General features: G+C 44.0%; 1 protein-coding gene across 7 annotated transcripts; it reads right to left on the bottom strand.

Moving 5' to 3' along the window:
- Positions 1-3,731: 3,731 nt before the first annotated feature.
- Positions 3,732-16,613, bottom strand: LOC111969881 (ubiquitin carboxyl-terminal hydrolase CYLD-like). 7 transcript variants are annotated; one of them, XM_023996240.2, is made up of 14 exons: positions 16,368-16,613; positions 14,783-15,239; positions 14,178-14,310; positions 12,590-12,840; positions 12,299-12,467; positions 11,941-12,073; positions 11,643-11,750; positions 11,266-11,345; positions 10,922-10,988; positions 10,583-10,715; positions 9,939-10,047; positions 9,672-9,790; positions 8,514-8,718; positions 3,732-7,034 (listed from the first exon to the last, which is right to left on the bottom strand). In XM_023996240.2, the coding sequence occupies exons 2-14, from the start codon at positions 15,212-15,214 to the stop codon at positions 6,838-6,840; spliced, it is 2,136 nt and encodes a 711-aa protein (XP_023852008.1). In that variant the 5' UTR covers positions 15,215-15,239; positions 16,368-16,613; the 3' UTR covers positions 3,732-6,837. The 7 variants fall into 7 exon arrangements, with proteins under 7 accessions (XP_023852008.1, XP_023852009.1, XP_023852010.1 ...); XM_023996241.2 differs by having other exon boundaries at positions 14,783-15,242; XM_023996242.2 differs by having other exon boundaries at positions 14,178-14,307; positions 14,783-15,281.
- Between the last annotated feature and the right edge of the window lie 3,046 nt (positions 16,614-19,659).

Genomic DNA, 19,659 nt, shown 5'->3' on the forward strand with positions numbered 1-19,659 from the left:
GTATCAGACTCGGTGAAATATGACTATCGCTCAGATGTCGAAAAGTGAGCTCATAGCGCGTTCTGTCGGATGTAAACGTTGCCAGTCAGTACGTAGTAAGATGGCACTGAACGTCTCATGTGGAACCGACACAAGCCCTCTTGAGTTCACATCATAGGAAACCACTAGCGCAGCCCCGCCAAAGGCTACAGGAAATATCCTTTAACTACCAAAATAACGACTTCACCAAATCACTCCACGTCCAGCAAAGACATCACCTGTCGAGCAGAAACCACGCTCTCCGAGGATGTTTCCTTTACCCTATAAGGACAGCTCAGCCTAGTGAAGGATGAGCATGCAAGTGCACACTGTGTACGAGCAACTTATCAGTTAGTGAACAAAACTGAAGCAGACCACAAGCACAGAAACGAAAAGGATAATGTAACCGATGTGAAATGGCGGTTCTACTATCTATACTTCTTCTAGTACTAGAGAGAAGATCATCCATCTGTGATCACTTGTCCGCTACGACAGAACAAAGCTACAGCCAATCCATTGTTTACTGGTTAGCGGTGGTTGCGCGTACACTCTCGCTTTCAAAACGGTGACGGTCTATACTCGCTTAATGAACTCTGGAGCATAGTAGCTGAGCTATACACCTGTGCCGCGTGCAAAGGGCCGTCGTGACTTTTGTGGAGCCGTTGTATACGGATGGCTTGAGTAGAGTGACTGTTTGTTGATGTGTGCAGAGGATCCTGGTTCGCGCCCCCGAGGGGACGGACTAAAGTTTAAAACTGTGTAATGCCACTCAACCCACTCGCACCAGATGAAGGAAAGTCACTACAAGGATGGAGGGCCTGGGAGAGGAGAAAATGCCCTCAGAGCGTCTCAGAATTTGGACCATCGTGATGAACTATGAATCAACGGAAATAATTTCGTATTCTGTCATCTTGTTTTACTGGTCTATATTCCTGTACACTGTCATCATGTTAATGTCCTTACCCGACACCACACGTACTGTCATCCCTGTTACTGGTACTGTCATCCTGTTTACTGTCCTTCATCCCTGTTACTGGTCCTATAACTGTACTGTCATCGCATGTTATAGTCTATACTGTCCTGAACATCCCTGTTAACTGTACTGGCTATCCCTTTTACTGTCCTATCGACTGTCATCCTTGTTACTGTCATATACTGTACTGTCATCCTGTTTACTGTATGTCCATCCCTGTTACTGTACTGTCATCCTGTTCTGTTCTGCTTCATCTTTCTGTTACGTGGTCTATACTTGAAAAACAGTACACACAGTGAGTGAAGATGAAATGTCAATCAAAGAGTCAAACGCTGATGAACTGTTTATTGATTCAGTGACACAGAAAAGTCAAATATCAGAGACAGASCAAGCCATTGCTGACATTGAGATAGGAACACAAGGCACAAAGCTAAAGTTCAAACTAGACACTGGTGCACAAGTAAACATTATTCCTCTGAATAAGTACGCAGCTTGACATCTGAGTGCGAGCTACAGCCCACCACGCGCAGACTGACTGGTTATGGTGGTGAACAGCTCCCAGTAAAAGGCACATGCACTTTCAAATGCAAATACAAGGAAAGTGACATGATGTTGGACTTTTACGTTGTTGACACTAGAGCACCTGCAGTGCTAGGTCTTAAAGCATGTTTAGACATGGACCTCATCAGGCTACTTTTATCAGTGACAGCACCAGTAGAGACAGAAAATGTACTGGAGGAATTTGCTGATGTTTTTACAGGAATAGGATTATTCCCAGGAGAATGTACCATTCACCTTGACCCAGACGCAACCCCTGTGGTCTACCCACCGAGAAAGATTCCCCTTGCTCTCCGTGCCAGTCTGAAGAAAGAGTTGGAGAGCATGGAGCAATCTGACATAGTCACCAAGGTTACAGAACCGACTGACTGGGTAAACGCATTAGTGGTGGTGGAGAAACCACGCACAGGCAAGCTCCGAGTATGCCTCGACCCAAGAGACTTGAACAAGGCTATCAAACGCCCCCATTATCCTTTACCGACGCTAGATGGCATCACACACAAGCTAGCGGGAGCACACTACTTCAGTGTCATGGACTGAAGCTAGATCAGGCTACTGGGCTATCAAGCTCACAGAAGAGTCATCTAAGCTCACAACATTCAACATARCGTTTGGACGCTACAGGTTCCGTCGCCTGCCTTTTGGTATTATCTCAGCCCAAGACGAGTTTCAGCGAAAGATCGACGAAGTGTACAAAGGCCTCGACGGAGTTGTGGCAATTGTGGACGACATCCTTGTCTATGGTCGAACCAAAGAGGAGCACGACCGAAACCTCCTCGCGATGCTGCAAAGGTCCCGCGAGAGAGGAGTCTGGCTCAACCCCGAGAAGAGCACAGTCAGCTCTACAGAGGTCAGCTACTTCGGACATCTTCTCACAGCGACTGGAATCAAGCCAGATCCACAGAAGATCTCAGCCATAAAATAAATGGAGCCACCAAAGAACCGTGCAGAGCTGGAAACAGTGCTTGGCATGGTCAACTACTTAGCCAAGTTCGCACCCAGCCTCTCCAATGCTAATGCTCCCCTGCGTCAACTGCTAAAGCAGTCCAGTGAGTTTCTTTGGGACAAGCWACAKGACATTGCTTTCCAGAATGTGAAAGACTTGATCACGAGAGAACCAGGACCAATCCTTGCCTACTACGACCCCCTGACAAAGAGCTCAGACTCCAAGTGGACGCGTCCAAGTATGGACTAGGTGCAGTGCTACAGCAAGAAGGAAAGCCCATCGGCTACGCTTCCAAATCTCTCACAGACTGTGAAATCAACTACGCTCAAATCGAAAAGGAGCTCTACGCCATTCTGTTCGGATGTAAACGTTTCCATCAGTACGTACGTATATGGACGACAAGTCATTGTGGAATCCGACCACAAGCCCCTTGAGTCAATCATGAGGAAACCACTAGCCGCAGCCCCGCCAAGGCTACAGAGAATGATCCTTCAACTACCAAAATACGACTTCACAATCACTCACCGTCCAGGCAAAGACATCCCTGTCGCAGACACGCTCTCCAGGAAGTTTCTTACCTATAAGGACAGCAGCCTCAGTGAAGGCATGGACATGCAAGTGCACACTGTGTACAGCAACTTACCAGTTAGTGACACAAAACTGAAGGAGATCCAAGCAGAAACAGAAAAGGACTAATGTAACCGATGTGAAATGGCTAGCTAGTTAGCGGTGGTGCGCGCTAATAGCCTTTCAAYCGGTGACGTCACTCGCTTTGAGACCTTGAAGTAGTGGTTCCCCTTGCGCTGCAAGGGCCGCGGCTTTTGTGGAGCGATGGGTAACGATGCTTCGTGGGTGACTGTTGTTGATGTGTGCAGAGGATCCCTGGTTCGCGCCCCGAGGGGACGGACTAAAGTTAAACTGTTACACTCACAACTCGCACAGATGAGGAAAGTCATACAGGATGGAGGGCCTGYGGAGAGGAGAAAATGCCCTCAGAGCGTCTCAGAATTCTGGAACCATCGTGATGAACTWTCACAGATCAACGMAATAATTTTCAAAGGAGAGAAAATCATTATTCRTACCAGTCTCAGAGATTTTGACAAAGATCCATGCTGGACACATGYGCATGGAAAAGTGCGAACAGAGAGCGCGTTTTAGAACGGAGAGAGACATAACTCCAAAACAGAARGACACAGARTCAAAACAAGARGGGATGAAATCAGAAAASACASATAATTCATTATCCCATCATTTTTTTAATAGTTTAAATGCAAATTCTGATCATTTCGAGCACTGTTTCAATCAAGTTTAACTAGGCATGGATAACTCAACCTTGTCATTTCAACAACATGTTCAGTGAATACAACCTAAAAAGGTACCAGAGTATATAATTCATTCTTTAATTCCTTCAATATAAAAAAGCTGAAAAACACTGACATTCAATAGAATTCCACAAGAAGTCCTAATCATAGATCCAATTCTATAAATCTAGAGCAGCTATTCCCTAACTGGTACGCCAAATAAAAATGTGATTCACTTTTTTTATTTTTTATAAAAATGTATTTTCTTCACATTTTCAAACAGTCCATTTATATTTTCCAACGGGGCTATACATTTGGGTGAGGTTTTTTTCTCGCCTGAGTAGCCTCGTTTCACTGCCAAAAATAAAACTAAACCATCTAGTGTTCAGCGAAATAACAACACAATGTCAAATACAGGTAGCCTAGTCAAATAATTAACATCCAATCACATTCACCGTTACTCTCTCACGGGAATTCCACTAACGGTCCGTATGCAGCCAAATGTAGCTTCTGCTCATTCCGTTTGCTCTAAAATGGACAAATGGTTAAAAAAGTAAGGCCCGCGTCCATAGAGACACATACCCGCTCTACTGGTAGTACTGCTACTACCAGCAGTACTACACCTGCACCTGRCGACGACACGTTGTTCTGCTTCCACGAGCACAACATTGATTTGGGGTTCACTTATATTGGGAGTAGTGCCTTTCCTCAGCTACAGTGTGTTATATGTGCAAAAGTACTATCTCACAACTCGATGAAACCTTCACTCTTGCGCAGACAATTAGAAACAAAACATGCCAATTTGAAAAATAAGCCACGGGAGTTTTTTGAACGAGAATTAAGACGACTTTTGAGTAYTTAGACATGTATAGAAGCAACATATACAATTAATAAGGGGCTAGAAGCGTCTTATATGGTGAGCTACCGAGTGGCTAGGACAGACAAGCCTCATATTATTGTGGAGGACTTATCTTTCAAACTGCCAGGCATTCCTTTGGCTCGGTGGTTGCTGCAGTGTACCCAAGTGGCGTCAGGAGCAACTTCTTGCATGCGCGTTACCACTCCACTATGTCTCCCTGTCATGGCTTTTGCGCCATCAGTACAGATACCAACACATCTTGACCACCAAAGTCCATTTGATGTCACAAAGCTGTCCAGTACTTTACAAATATAATCTTCTGTTGTCCTGGTTTCCAGTGGTTTGCAGAAGAGGTTGTCTTCCTTKATTTACCCCCCATAAACGTAACGGACAAATACCAGGAGCTGTGCCAGGCCCGCCATGTCTGTTGACTCATCCAGCTGTAATGCATAGAATTCACTGGCTTGTATGCGAAGCAGTAATTGTTTGAAAACATATCCTGCCATGTCCCTGATGCGTCGTGAAACAGTGRTGTTTGATGAAGTAATTGTCTGTATAYTTTTTTTGGCCTTTTCCCAGCCATATCTACAGTGAAAATGGTTAACTTTGTTAAAGCAAGGCCCCTGAACTCTCGTGTATTTTCTGCACTATGCAATGATATGAACAGCGAACATGTAACGCTTTTACAACATACAGAAATGCACTGGTTTTCAAGGGGCAAAGTATTGACARGTTTTTTTGAATTGAGAGATGAGCTTAAAGTTTTCTTTACTGACCATCATTTTCACTTGTCATCATGCAAGCGGTCAGACGACTTTTCTCTCACGACTGGCCCATCTCGCCTGAATGATCTGAATCTAGGATTACAGGGACTCTCCGCAACTATATTCAATGTGTGGGACAAAATTGAGGCTATGATTAAGAAGTTGGAGCTCTTCTCTGTCTGCATTAACAAGGACAACACACAGGTCTTTCCTTCATTGTATGKTTTTTTTGTGTGCAAATGAACTCAAGCTTACGGACAAAGTAAAATMTGATATAGCAAAGCACCGGAGTTGGGTGCGCAATTACGCAGGTACTTTCCCAAAACGGATGACACAAGCAACTGGATTCGTTATCCATTTCATGCCTCCAGTCCACTTACCAATATCTGAACAAGAGGGTCTCATCGAAATTGCAACAAGCGGTTATGTGAAAATGTAATTTAATCAGAAGCCACTGCCAGATTTCTGGACTGGGCTGCGCTGAGTATCCTGCCTTAGCAAATCGCGCTGTTAAAACACTGATGCTATTTGCAACCACGTACCTATGTGAGAGTGGATTCTCGGCCCTCACTAGCACGAAAAAGAAATACAGGCACAGACGGTGTGTGGAAAATGATTTAAGACTGAGACTCTCTCCAATACAACCCGACATTGCATTGTTATGTGCATCCTTTCAAGCACACCCTTCTCATTAACCTGTGGTAAGTTATTCACAATTTTCGATGAACAAATCAAGTTTTATATGTAAGATGGCTAAATAAAGAGCAAAATGATTGATTATTTTTAGATTATTATTTGTGCACTGGTCCTATAAGAGCTCTTTGTCACTTCCCACGAGCCGGGTTGTGACAAAAACTCACACTCATTCTTATGTTTAAATAATGTATCGTATAGTGTGCGTGGCAGGCTTACAATGATTGCAAAAAACAACATTGGAGAGTGCGCTGACCCTGGTGCTAGAGGGGGTGCGCACCTGGAGGTTGAATGTTTGAAGGGGTACGGAACTATAAAAAGTTTGGGAACCACTGATCTAGAGTATACGATACTGTATGTTTACATAAAATTGGCAACAATAAAACATTGCCAAAACACAAGCAGTGAGTGGGAAATGGTTGGTGTAGGCAATGAGGGAAAAAATAATATAGTTCACTTGCCCTTCCTAACCCCAACCTCATCAATCAATCTTTATTGAAACAAAGGTCAAATAGGTCTACATTGACAAAGAAAAACATTTGAGAAGACCTTGGTGTATATTTCTGTTCTCATAAAAGCCTTTAAAGTTCAAGGTCTTCAGCTAATCATCAGTTTTATTTCTGTGAAAATGAATTGACGCCATGGCGACTCTGAAACCAAGGTTATTGTAGCATTGTTGTGAGAATGTTGTGTTCTCCCCAGTACACTTCAGCCTTGTGCTGACTTTATCTGTAGAGTGCCATGGAGGCACTCTGATACAGACACATGTAGGAGTCACTCAGCAGCCTGCGGACAGACTCTCCAGCCTGGGAGGGGTCAGCCCGCGCTAGCTCCTCCTCTGACTGAGACAGGAAGTCACCCACCTCAGGACAAGCCCTGATCTCTGGAATGTTGTAGCCACTCTGGTCATCACCTGAGGGGACTGAAGATTAGAGATCTGACAAGTGAAAGACAGATAAGACTAGACATTTACGTCAGGTTGCAGTGTTCTCTACATCAGGTTCAAAGACAAAGGAAGTCATTGGGTATCTAGTGATAAGGCAAGGAAAAGTCTGCAATTGAACAGAAACTATTATTTGTTCGGCACCTCAGAAGAAATGGATTTAGCGGTCTGTTCTTCCTTTTAGAATAATGTTTTACCAACCCGACATCCACTCAATAGGTTTTGAAATAAACTTTTGATGGCAACAGACAAGATTCTTAGACAAAGATACAAAAGTATGTGGACACCCCTTCAAATGAGGGGATTTGACTATTTCAGCTACACCCGTTGTTGACAGGTGTATAAAATTGAGCACACTGCCATGCGATCTCCATAGACAAACATTTTCAGTAGAATGGCCCGTACTGAAGAGCTAAGGGACTTTCAACGTGGCACCGTCATAGGATGCCACCTTTCCAACAAGTCAGTTCATCATATTTCAGCCCCCCCCCCCCCCCCCCGTCAACTGTAAGTGCTGGAAGCAACAACGGCTCAGCTGCGAAAGTGGTAGGCCACACAAGCGCACAGAACGGGACCGCAAAATGCTGAAGCACGTAGCTCGTAAAAATCGTCTGTCCTCTGTTGGAACACTCACTACCGAGTTCCAAACTGGAAGCAATGTCAGCACAATAACTGCTCGTCGGATACTTCATGAAATGGATATCCATGGCCGAGCAGCCGCACACAAGCCTAACATCTCTACGCTTGATGCCAAGCATCGGCTGGAGTGGTGGAAAGCTCTCTGCCATTGGACTCTGGAGCAGTGGAAATGCGTTCTCTGAATTGATGAATCACGCTTCGCCATCTGGTAGTCCGACAGACAAATCTGTGTTTGGCAGATGCCAGGAGAACGCTACCTGCCCAAATGCATAGTGCCAACTGTAAAGTTTGGTGGAGGAGGAATAATGGTCTGGGGCTGTTTTCATGGTTCYGGCTAGGCCCCTTAGTTCCAGTGAAGGGAAATCTTAACGCTACAGCATTTAATGACATTCTAGACGATTCTGTGCTTCCAACTTTGTGGCAACAGTTTGGGGAAMGCCTTTTCCTGTTTCAGCATGACAATGCCCCCGTGCAGACAGCAAGGTCCATACAGAACTTATTTATTGAGATCGGTGTGGAAGAACTTGACTGGCCTGGACAGAGCCCTGACCTCAACTCCATCAAACACCTTTGGGATGAATTGGAACGTTGACTGTGAGCCAGGCCTAATCGCCCTCCTGTGGCTGAATGGAAGCAAGTCCCTGCAATGTTCCAACATCTAGTGGAAAGCCTTCTCAGAAGAGTGGAGGCTGTTATAGCAGCAAAGGGGGGACCAACTCCATATTGATGCCCATGATTTTGGAATGAGATGTTCGAAGAGCAGGTGTCCACATACTTTTGGTAATGTATTGTAACTGTGTTCTTTGAGGTTAATCTCACCACATCTGTCTGCCATGCTGTCGAAGAAGAGCCAGGAGCGAGGGCCAGGGCCATACTTCACAAAGGACACATAGTGGCTGGTGTGGATACAGAGCACAGCGAACAACTGCATTTTGTGCCTGGGTACAGGGGCATCTGCTGGCACCTCCGCTGGCACTACCAGGGCTCTAGGGCAGTGGCTCTGCCGAGAGGGATGAGTGTGCACCTGTCACAAAGGGAGAAGTGGAGATGGAGGATTGGGAAGAGGGAAAGTAGAAAGGGAGATTCAGTTAGATAAAGGAGARGAAATCAATATACTTGCAGGTAGAAAAGCTGTAGCTCAGAGTCATGCTGCTTAACTGTGTAGAGTGGGGTTTGAAATTAATGACACCCTTGATAAAGATGAGCAAAAATMACTGTATTAAATAAATATTTCAAATACTGAGCTATATTGTATGCTAAAAAAAGCCAAATAGCCCCATAATGTCAAATATCCACCACCGTATGTTACAGTAGGTATGGGGTTATTTTCTGCTTATGCATTCTCATTTCGATGCCGAACCCACCACTGGTGTGTGTGGCCAAAGAGCTCTATTTTCATGTCATCTGACCATAGCACCGGTTCCAATCCAAGTGCCAATGCCGTTTAGCAAACTACTGGAGTTTACATTTGTTGGATGACATGAAAATAAAGCTCTTTGGCCACGCACACCAGTGGTGGGTTCGGCAACAAAATGAGAATGCATAAGCAGAAAATAACCCCATACCTACTGTAAAATACGGTGGTGGATATTTGACATTATGGGGCTATTTTGCTTCCACTGGCAGTCAGTAAGCGCAGATTAAGGATATCAAGGATCTGTAAAGATTCTGTATGGAGGAATGGTCTAAGATCCCTCCCAATGTGTTCTCCAACTCATAAAACATTATAGAAAAAGGCTCAGTGCTATTATCCTCGCAAGGTATGGAAAACAGGGGTATCAATCATTTTGACCCCTACCTTTTTGAGAGAAAAAAGTATTACTTGTTAAACAACATTTCTCTGAGCAATTGTATTTGTATAAAATAATATAATTTCCTTTTTTTTCATACACTATAGCTCAGTATTTATTTATTTTATATAGTCATTTTTGCTCATCTTTATCAAGGGTGGCAGTACTTTCTGACCCTACTGTATACCTGTGTCTTGCAGGTAGTGCAATACTGTTTGATTCTTCCTGGCTGGAGCTTGCGGTCTTGTAGGCACTGGGAGCACTCGTACTCTGCCAAACGCCCACAGAGGAAGCATTCTCGGGGGGCTGATGGGAGAAGAAGGTGGAAAAGTGTCACTCAACCTGAAGACAGTTTACTATGGTAAGCTATGCGTAGGGAGTTACTGCATGACCTTACTTTTATTCATAGGTATACGTTTCAGATGTGTGATTATGCGATTGTGCTGAAACTCACAGTTGTATAGAAGATCTGTGATGTCAAATTCTGTTGAGGGGATAATGTGGGGGAACATCTTGTACTTCTTCCCAAACCTTGGCATGTGGACCATGAGGCAGGATGGGATCTGAGGGACATATTAGAGACATTAAAGGTCCAATGGAGCCTTTTTTATCTGAATATCAAATCATTMCTGGGTAACAAATAAGTACTCTGCCTTACTGTGATTGTTTTCAATGAAAATTGTTAGAGCAATTTCTCAAGCAAGAATTTTGCTAGGACTATCTGGGGGTGGTTTGAGTGGGGAGGGGAAAACAGAAAACTAGTTGTTATTGGCAGAGAGGTTTGGAACTCTATTTCTTATTGGTCTATTAAGTCAATTTACTAAGCCAAAACTCCATCCCATCAAAACAGGCAGAAATTTCAGGCAGTCTTCTCAAACAGCTCTTACACTAAAAGGGCATGATCATAATTTTCACAATTTCACAGTATTATTCCAACTTCATAGTGTGGAAATATATATAAAACACAGGAAAATCATGTTTTTGACTGCACAGTGCCTGAATATTAAAACAAAGTGATTTCCTTCTAAACAAAAGGTGCGCTGACTACAAGGCCTTGTAAATATTGCTCCTTAGATAACCTTGCACAGTATCACCCACCTCCTCAAACTTGAGGCCACAAGACAGCAAGGAGATATCCAGGAGCTGCTGGACAGTGGGAGTCTGTGTCACCTGCTCCTTATCCAGAATAATCTGGAATGTGTAGGCATCCTGAGATGTGTCGTTATTCGACCTGAGGCCCAGAGAACAATCAAGCTAAGCAACTCAGTCATMGCAGTGTCAAATAAGGTCTAACAGACACTCAGAATCCCAGAGAATGGAGATAAGAAGTGTGAGGAGGGAAAGCAAGGAGAAATAAGTGGCCTACAGCATAACATGCAAGAAAGAGAAAATATATTGGTTAGGAGGTCAACTAGAGAAAGGTGAACTGGTTCAAACCTGAGTTTAAGCAATGACTTCATGCAAAGCACCCGCTGTAGAAGGATTGTGATGAACTCTTCAGGGTCTGCATGGAGGCAGGATAACACCATTTAGGTGGAATCAGAGACACTGCAGCCATTTAAAAATCCTAATTCAGACATAATTTCCCTTGGCTGGTATTTCATTTCTGTTTAAACACGACAGTAAAGAGACCTATAGAATCAGAGACCTATAGAATCAGAGACCTATAGAATCAGAGACCTATAGAATCAGAGACCTATAGAATCAGAGACCTATAGAATCAGAGACCTATAGAATCAGAGACCTATAGAATCAGCACTCTGAGAAGTGTGTGAGCGTACCTTTCTCTTCTGTTACAAAGGTGTCACACCCGAGCTGCTTGCGGAAGTTCATTACGCTCTCAGCAGGCACAAAACCTTGTCTGTGGATAACACACACACGATTGTCACTCTTGGTGGCCACACACGAAGATACACACTTTCACATAACACAAACACACAGAGATGCACATTCATATGAAGTGCATATACCTGAACATACACTACCAATGTGGCAGAGTAATATCAGACATGCATTACAACCACATAAAGGCTGTTGTGTTTCAGTCTAGGTTGAATTACAATGTCATAACGCCCTTATTTGAAGACCAGCTGATAATACAGGCCTGCATGAGGGTCAAGAGGATCTAGAAAACTGCAAGCACAGACAATGTTTATACCTGCGCAAACGGTTGACAATGTCTTTCTTCAGAGAGCGAGATATGCTCTTTTCTGTGCCAGCTGGTTTGTGGCAAACACTGTCCAGGGTCATAGATAAGCTGAACAGACTGTGGAGAGAAGTAGTAGATTTATTATATTGGCAGTGGTCATGGTGCAACTTTAAGTCCTTTACTACAATAAACTGGGCTCAATGAAAAGGATGCCCAATAAATAGTCACATTTTTATACAATTATGAGAGTTAGGAACAGTGACCTACAGAAAAACCATTTGACCAGAGGGGATTGAGTTAAGTTTACCTGAATAGAGTGGCATCGAGGTAGCAGGAGTTATAGTGCCCCTGGATCCCTTTCATCTTGCCCACGAGCAAAGACAGGGCTTCCGACTCAGGGATAGGAGGGACGTTCTCGTCTGTTTCCTCCAATGGAATGACTGATACAAACCATACAAAAACATTATGAAGTACTACTTATAATAGAAATAAAACTGGTACATGTTTTATATCTGCTGTTGGTTGGTGTTTGATTCAATGTGTGTTTGGTTTAGGGTGGGAGCTGCAAACTAATGCTTATTAGGTTATGGCATTGTAATAATAGCCTATCTACACTGTTTATGTGTGTGTTAGTGGGATTAGGACCTATATAATTGGTGTCTAACCTGGGGGGATATCTGTCGCTTTGAGGGTCTCCTTTTCAGAGGGGGGACATAAGAACCTTCCATCTGGACTGCACTTTGTGAGGGGCACAAACAAGGCCCTGCCCCCTTTACAAGTGAAATACTGCTGGCCTCCATACGTCCCATCTGAGCAATTATTCACCTCATAATCCTGATGGCAAAACCACAAAAGAGTTGCTGAGGAATCAAAACTGATTGAGATATTTACATCTCAGAGTAGAATAATAGGCAAGCTCAAGAACWTTGCTTACACAGTTCACATCTTACACTCACCAGCTCAATTCCGGCCCAGTCGTTTTTATTTTCTGAAAGGACGCCCATCCAACGGATCACCCCATATACAGTTATCCCAGTGTTGGATGTTACCTCCACTATGGATCCCACCTCAAAAGGGTGGTGTGACGGGCTTTGGGTTGGGGTTTGGGTGACATTCTGGTCTAAATGGTTTATATCTTTCACTTGTCGTCCACGAGATCCCATATTAGGCATGGAGTTGATACGTGACACCGCCTTTCTGTTTAGACCTGGGGGAGAAGAAGTTGAAGAGGGGTAAAAATGACACATCACATGGTTTCTCTCCTTGTCACGAGACTGACCTGTGGTAAACATGTCTGTTTATCTCCACAAGAGGTATGCAGAGAGCTCAGAGCATGCAATATACACAAATTCCAGAGCATGTGATGGCGCTCTGCTGCTACATTCCAGAGCACCTCAGCCAGTTTTACCAGTTCTGTATAAAGAACTGCTCTATGCCCCACTGTCTAGCCACAGGTGCTGCTCATTGCCATTTACAAGGGGAGGTGGGGATCTTTTGCTTGTAGGGGTACCAATTCACAGCAAGTCCTACAGATTAACTTTGAAAGTGATGATAATCATTCAAAGAATTCTGTCTTCTTACATTTTAGTCATTTAGCAGGCACTCTTATACAGAGCAACTTACATTTTCATACTTTTTTGTACTGGCACCCGGTGGGAATTGAACCAACAACCCTGGAGTTGCAAGTGCCATGSTTTACAAACTGAGCCACATGGGTCTTTGCAAAGCATGTTAAAAATGAGACCAAGCCACAGGATTCTGAAAGCTGATATTCTTTTCCTGGTACCATTGCTCTGCTTTCTTTCAAGAAAACATGTACAGTATGTAGGCCAGGGATGGGCAACTTTGACTTGTGGGTCTACATACCCCCACCTTGCGAGCAAAACATTTTAGCGGCTCGTGACAGCAAAGACAAACATTTTAAGATTTAAGGTTAATTTCCTGCAATTCTACACCTTTTGCCATGGTACAGAGAGAAAATTTAGCAATTTTCTAACTCATTCATGCAATTCTACTCATTTTGCCATGGGGCGGAGAGAAAAATGTGCAGTTTTACAGCAAATTTCCTGCAATTCTACACATTTTGCTATAGGGTGGAGGCAAATATTTGCCGTTTTTAATATGATAACTGATGATCAATGGGCCCCACCCCGGTTGGTAATTCGACCATGCTTACTACAAGTTGAGATAGCTGGTCGCTAGACTAACTTACCAATCTAAAATAAATGAGCTGACATGGGCTAATTGAGTGACTGCTGATGCACAACCACAAACTGCACCTTGTGTATTTTACTATTCTAACTCTCAACAGTAAGTTGAGAACCTGACTGAGCCCCCCTTCCCAAAATAAATTGGCCCACGGTCATACAAGAGGAGGGCCGCCAGTTGCCCATCCCTGATGTAGGCTAGTGTGTTGGAAAACTAGAAAAACCAGCTAAATGTGTCATATTTGGTAAACAAATACATGTAGGTCTATGTGCTTGCATACTAATCCATGAGAATACATGGGCATTGAACACCAGAAGATAAACATACAGTACTAACCCTCTGAATAACTGTCTTTCCAGCGAGGGCCAATGTCTACAGAGTATGCTGGGACAACCTGGACAATGTCTGCTGCACTGAACAGGGGGAGAGGGGCTGGCTTCTTAGGGGACACTGTTTGATCAGAGTCCTGCTGAAATGGAAAGGAAACAGGACAATTACAGTAAATCAGTAAATCAAGTACACCCAATCCCATACAGTAGCTGTGCTGAGAATTTTTACTGGCGAGCCGGAAATACAACAAAACTGCTTTTGAGCAACTGCCAATTGCTCAGATAATGTTATCAAGTTTCAGATGTTACGTAAAAGTTAGGTGCTGTAACTAATCAGATAACATTTTGGATCTTCCCCTGAGAGGAACATTCTTGTCTCCTGCTATCACTCATGTAAATCAATGAGAGGTTCAGGTGTACTTGACAGGTACAGCTCACAGTGTCTGCCATACTGTGACATCAATAGGCTAAAATGTTTCTCTTATTGATGAGAGGATCAAACAGACAGTTGAAATTCCTGATTATGTGCTTATACTTTGGACAAAATGCTGGAATTCATTCCCTATGCTGACATGGGCTTGCATACCATATTTGTAGAAGTTGCATACTCACCACAAACTCAACCTCAAAGCCCAGCATCAGCAGGTCCCCTTGGTTCTCCTTCTTACCGATCAGCATCAGGTTCCGAACCAGGCCTGGCTGGTGACCTTTCTTGTGCTTAACCACTACCAAGTCATCCTGAGACAGTACACAGATGGCTGAAAAGAGCTGGGGGTTACACAGGAGCTCCAGGCGTTTGCTGGAGGGGGACACGAAGAGCAGCAGCTGGGCCTGGTGTCGGGTGAGGGGGTACGTGTCCTCCCTCTTCACCATGTCCCCGCTCTTAGGATTCCCACTGCTGCCACCTCCGTACAACAGTCCCATCAGCTCTCCTTTATGCAACACTGCTTCCACACGGCCGATACATCCTCTGGAGAAGCCTTTTCTCGCCTTCCCCCGTGTCACTATGAAGAACTTGTCCTTCCCATCTCCTTTAAATTCCATTCCTCTTCTAAAGTGAACAATGGTCCTGCTGACAAGCAATGCATAAATTGTGTGACTAGCAGGCACCCTGTCAGGGACAGAAGTAAATAAAGTATTATTATATCCTTCTGATCATTCACTTGTATTATGAGAATGTGAGGTCACAACCATTCCATTGTGTTGTCACACTCAAAGCATGGCTTTAAAGGTTCTAATGTATAAATAAGTAACAGATAGGCAGAGGCATATCTCTGTGTAGAGGTATACACAGCTTTTGAAATCAATTCATTTTAGGATGTTTGTGTTGTCTTGTGAAACCACCCCAAAACAATGAATCATTAAAAAAAAACGTTGGGATATTTTTTTATGCCGTTTTTAACGATAATTCAACATCCAGCTCAGTGATATCACCATAGTATTGGGATATAGAATACTGGAATGGACCTTCTTGTAATGGGATAAAAGGTCAACCATTTTGGTCAGTACCGGCGCCGCAAAAAGTCAAGTAAACAACAGTTTCCTGTGGATAACCTATCTCCACCTCCTACCGTCAAAAGGACCAACAGCATGTACAACCGGTAAAGTAAGTGTAAATATAATTTTATTATGTCTTTTTTAGGGCGACTTCGGTCAGACTGCTAACGTTAAACAGTTAAGTCCGGGTAACTCTTGAATATCTGCATTGACCCTATCTTGAACTGACTCTATACACACACAATATACAGACTCCACTGACACACACACACTATATTCTTGATTCATATTGTTATCTATCCTGATGCCTGGTTACTTTATCCTGCCTCAATCACCTCGTACCACTGCACATTGATCTGGTACTGGTACTCCATAGCTATATTTTTGTGTATTTTATTACTCTTGTGTTACTATTTAATTTTGTGTTATTATTATATTTTAACTGCATCGTTGGGAAGTGCTCGTAACAAGCATTTCACGGTAAAGTCTACACRCGTTGTATTCGGCGCATGTGACAAATACAAWTCTTTTTTTTCTTTTTTTTKTCTGTCTGGAACCAAAATCACATAGCWACTGGCAACAATGTCTCTAACAATTATATTGTATTACACTGTCCACAGTCTAGTGTAAACTAATATCGAGTTGCCTACAGTGGTTGCATACGAAATTACTCCATTTAAATTGAGTCAATCTTACTGACCGTTTATACAAGTATCTGAAGAGCAGTTACTCCAATGTACTACACATTCTTCAGATGACTGGAAGGTACAACTGAATCCTCGGCGACTGTAGCTCGGAATAAGGAAGTATTCCAACGTAGATAGCCTAACTGGTATACTGTAGCGCTGTTACCGAACACGCCCATTTCATACTCTCCTCTGAAAGTGACACTTCAGAATGATGATTGTGATTGTTCTTCAAGAGAATTGTGACAGAGAAAGGGAATAGTAAACATGTCGTCCACCATGAATGATTCAGCGCCCCCCTCTGCCCAATTGAGATGTCGCATGTGACTAACACATTTCAATTTGTATGTATTAGGGATCCACATTCGCTGCTGCTACTACATGCCCTAGTTTTGTCACACCTGGACTACTGTTCAGTAGTGTGGTCAGGTGCCACGAAGAGGAACTTAGGAAAATTACAATTGGCTCAGAACAGGGCAGCACGGCTGGCCCTTAAAAGTACACTTAACATTAATGATATGCATGTCAATCTCTCATGGCTCAAAGTGGAAGAGAGATTGACTTCATCACTACTTGCTTTTGTAAGAAGGGTTGACAAGCTGAATGTACCGAGCTGTCTGTTTAAACTGCTAGCACACAGCTCGGACACCCATTCATACCCCACAAGACATGCCATCAGAGGTCTCTTCACAATCCCCAAGTCCAGAACAGACTATGGGAGGCACACAGTARTACATAGAGCCATGACTACATGGAACTCTATTACACATCAGGTAACTGATGCAAGCAAAAAAATAAATACACCTTATGGAACAGCAGGGACTGTGAAGGGACACACACATGTACAGACACACGCATACAAGCGCTAGCACACTCACTCTACACACATGTACATTGTAATATTGTTGTATGGTGGTATTATACCTTTTGTATTGTAGATATGTAGTGGTGTAATAATGTTATTTGATGCACTGTTTTATATGTAATGTAAGTGCCTTAATAATGTGTTTGGACCCCAGGAAGAGTAGCTGCTGCCTTGGCAGAGGACCTGCCTTGATGATAGTGTTGTTAAGAAGGCAGAGCAGCGCTTTATTATGGACATACAGTACTTCTCCACATTTTAGCTCCTATTGAATCAATATGTTTTGACCATGACAGTTTACAATCCAGGGTTACTCCAAGCAGTTTAGTAACCTCAACATTATTCTTTACAGTATTTAGTTGAGGTTTAGGGTTTAGTYAATGATTTGTCCCAAATACAATGATTTCAGTTTTTGAGCTATTTAGGACTAATTAGGTTGGAGAAACTTCCATTAAAGAACACCCGCTGTGTTCTGCGAGACAGGTAAGTCATTATCCACAATATAGCAGGGGGTGTAAAGCCATAACACATAAGTTTTTCCAGCAGCAGACTATGATTGATAATGTCAAAAGCAGCACTGAAGTCTAAAAAAACAGTCCCACAATCTTTTCATCATCAATTCCTCTCAGCCAATCATCAGTCATTTGTGTAAGTGCTGTGCTTGTTGAATGTCCTTCCCTATAAGCGTGCTGCAAGTCTGTTGTCAATTTGTTTACTGTAAAATAGCATTGTATCTGGTCAAACATAATTTTTTACTACGGGTTGGTAACAGGCTGATTGGTCGGCTATTTGAGCCAGTAAAGGGGGCATTACTATTCGTATGTAGCGGAATGACTTTTGCWTCCCTCCYGGGTTGYGGGCACACACTTTCTAGTAGGCTTACATTTGAAGAGATAGCAAATAGGAGTGGCWATATCCCCCGCTATTATCTTCAGTAATTTTCCATTCAGGTTGCCAGACCCTGGTGGCTTGTTAATTACTATAGCTCCTGCCTTGGGCCAATAAGTATAATTGTTTAAATGCGGGATGTCTATGGCAAGATGTCACGCCCTGACCTTAGATATCTCTGTTTTCTATATATTTTGGTTAGGTCAGGGTGTGACTAGGGTGGGTACTCTAGTGTTGTATGTCTAGGGTTTTGTATGTCTAGGGTTTTTTGTATTTCTATGTTGGCCTGATTGGTTCCCAATCAGAGACAGTTGTTTATCGTTGTCTCTGATGGGATCATATTTAGGCAGCCTGTTTCCCACTTTCTGTTGTGGGATCTGGTTCTGTGTAGTGCATGTCAGCACTCGTGTTGTAATAGCTTCACGTTTGGCTTTGTATTTGTTAGTTTGTTCAGTGATCATTCCTTTAAAATAATTAGAAATGTACGCATACCACGCAGCGCCGTTCGCCGATCCTTAATAACGAACGTGCAGTAAGATCCCACCACCTAAGGACCAAAAGCAGGCGTGTTTCAGGAGGAATGGACCTGGGAGGAGATTTTGGATGAGCAGGACCCTGAACGCAGACGGGGGAGTATGCTTTCCCTAAGGAAGGAGATAGAAGCAGCAAAAGCGGAACGGAGAAAATTACGAGGAGTTTGTACCAACGAGACCAAGCAGCACGAGAAGGCAGCCCCATACATTTTTTTGGGGGGTTACACACGGGGAGAATTGGCTGAGTCAGGTTGGAGACCTGAGCCAACTCCTCGTGCTTACCGTGGGGAGCTTGTGCTGGTCAGACACAGCGTGTTACGCCCAGTGAATTGCGCAACTGGTGGGTCTCCAGTCGCATTCATAACCGGTGCGCTCTAATTCCAGCTACCTCGCAATGCCAGGGTCTAGAAGTAGCATCCAGCCGAGGACAGGATGGTGGCCGGCTCACGCCCTCCTGGGTCTCCAGCTAACACCTCCTTGGACCAGGATATCCTGCGCCGGCTCTGCGTTTACTGTGTCTCCGCCGTGCGTCTGCAAAACAGCCCAGTTGGTCTGTTGACTAGGCCCGCACTTTCCGGGGCTCAAAGTGAGCATCCAGCCAGACGCATTGTGCCAAGCTCTACGCCCATCTCCAGAATGTCCAGTGCGCCTACAGAGTCCGAGTACGTCCGGTGCCTCCTCCCCGCACTCGCCCTGAAGGTGCGTGTCCATCAGCCCGGTAACACTAGAACCGGTCCCACGCTCAGGCCTTCCAGTGCGCCTCCACAGTCCAGAAGCTTCCGGTGACAGTTCCAGTCCAAAGAGCTTGCCGGCACAGTCCCAGTCCAGAGCTTCCCGGCGAAGTTCCCAGTCCAGAAGCTTCCGGCGACAGATTCCCAGTCCAGCAGCTTCCCGGCGACAATTCCCAGTGCCAAGACTTCCCGCGACGTTTTCACAGTCCGGAACCTCCCTTTCGACGTATTTCACAGTCTCCGGGAAACCTCCTTCGACGTTTCACAGTCCGGAAACCTCTTCGTACGTTTC

This window comes from Salvelinus sp. IW2-2015, linkage group LG11 (assembly GCF_002910315.2).
Source record: "Salvelinus sp. IW2-2015 linkage group LG11, ASM291031v2, whole genome shotgun sequence".
Lineage (NCBI taxonomy): Eukaryota > Metazoa > Chordata > Actinopteri > Salmoniformes > Salmonidae > Salvelinus > Salvelinus sp. IW2-2015.

Excerpts from the sequence above, each read along its gene's own strand:
- LOC111969881 (XM_023996240.2), bottom strand. The coding sequence starts at position 15,214 with ATGGAATTTAAAGGAGATGGGAAGGACAAGTTCTTCATAGTGACACGG. Across the intron at positions 10,048-10,582 it reads GTGGCCTCAAGTTTGAGGAG|ATCCCATCCTGCCTCATGGT; the intron begins GTGGGTGATACT and ends TATGTCCCTCAG. Across the intron at positions 8,719-9,671 it reads GCACTACCTGCAAGACACAG|GTGCACACTCATCCCTCTCG; the intron begins GTATACAGTAGG and ends CCTTTGTGACAG.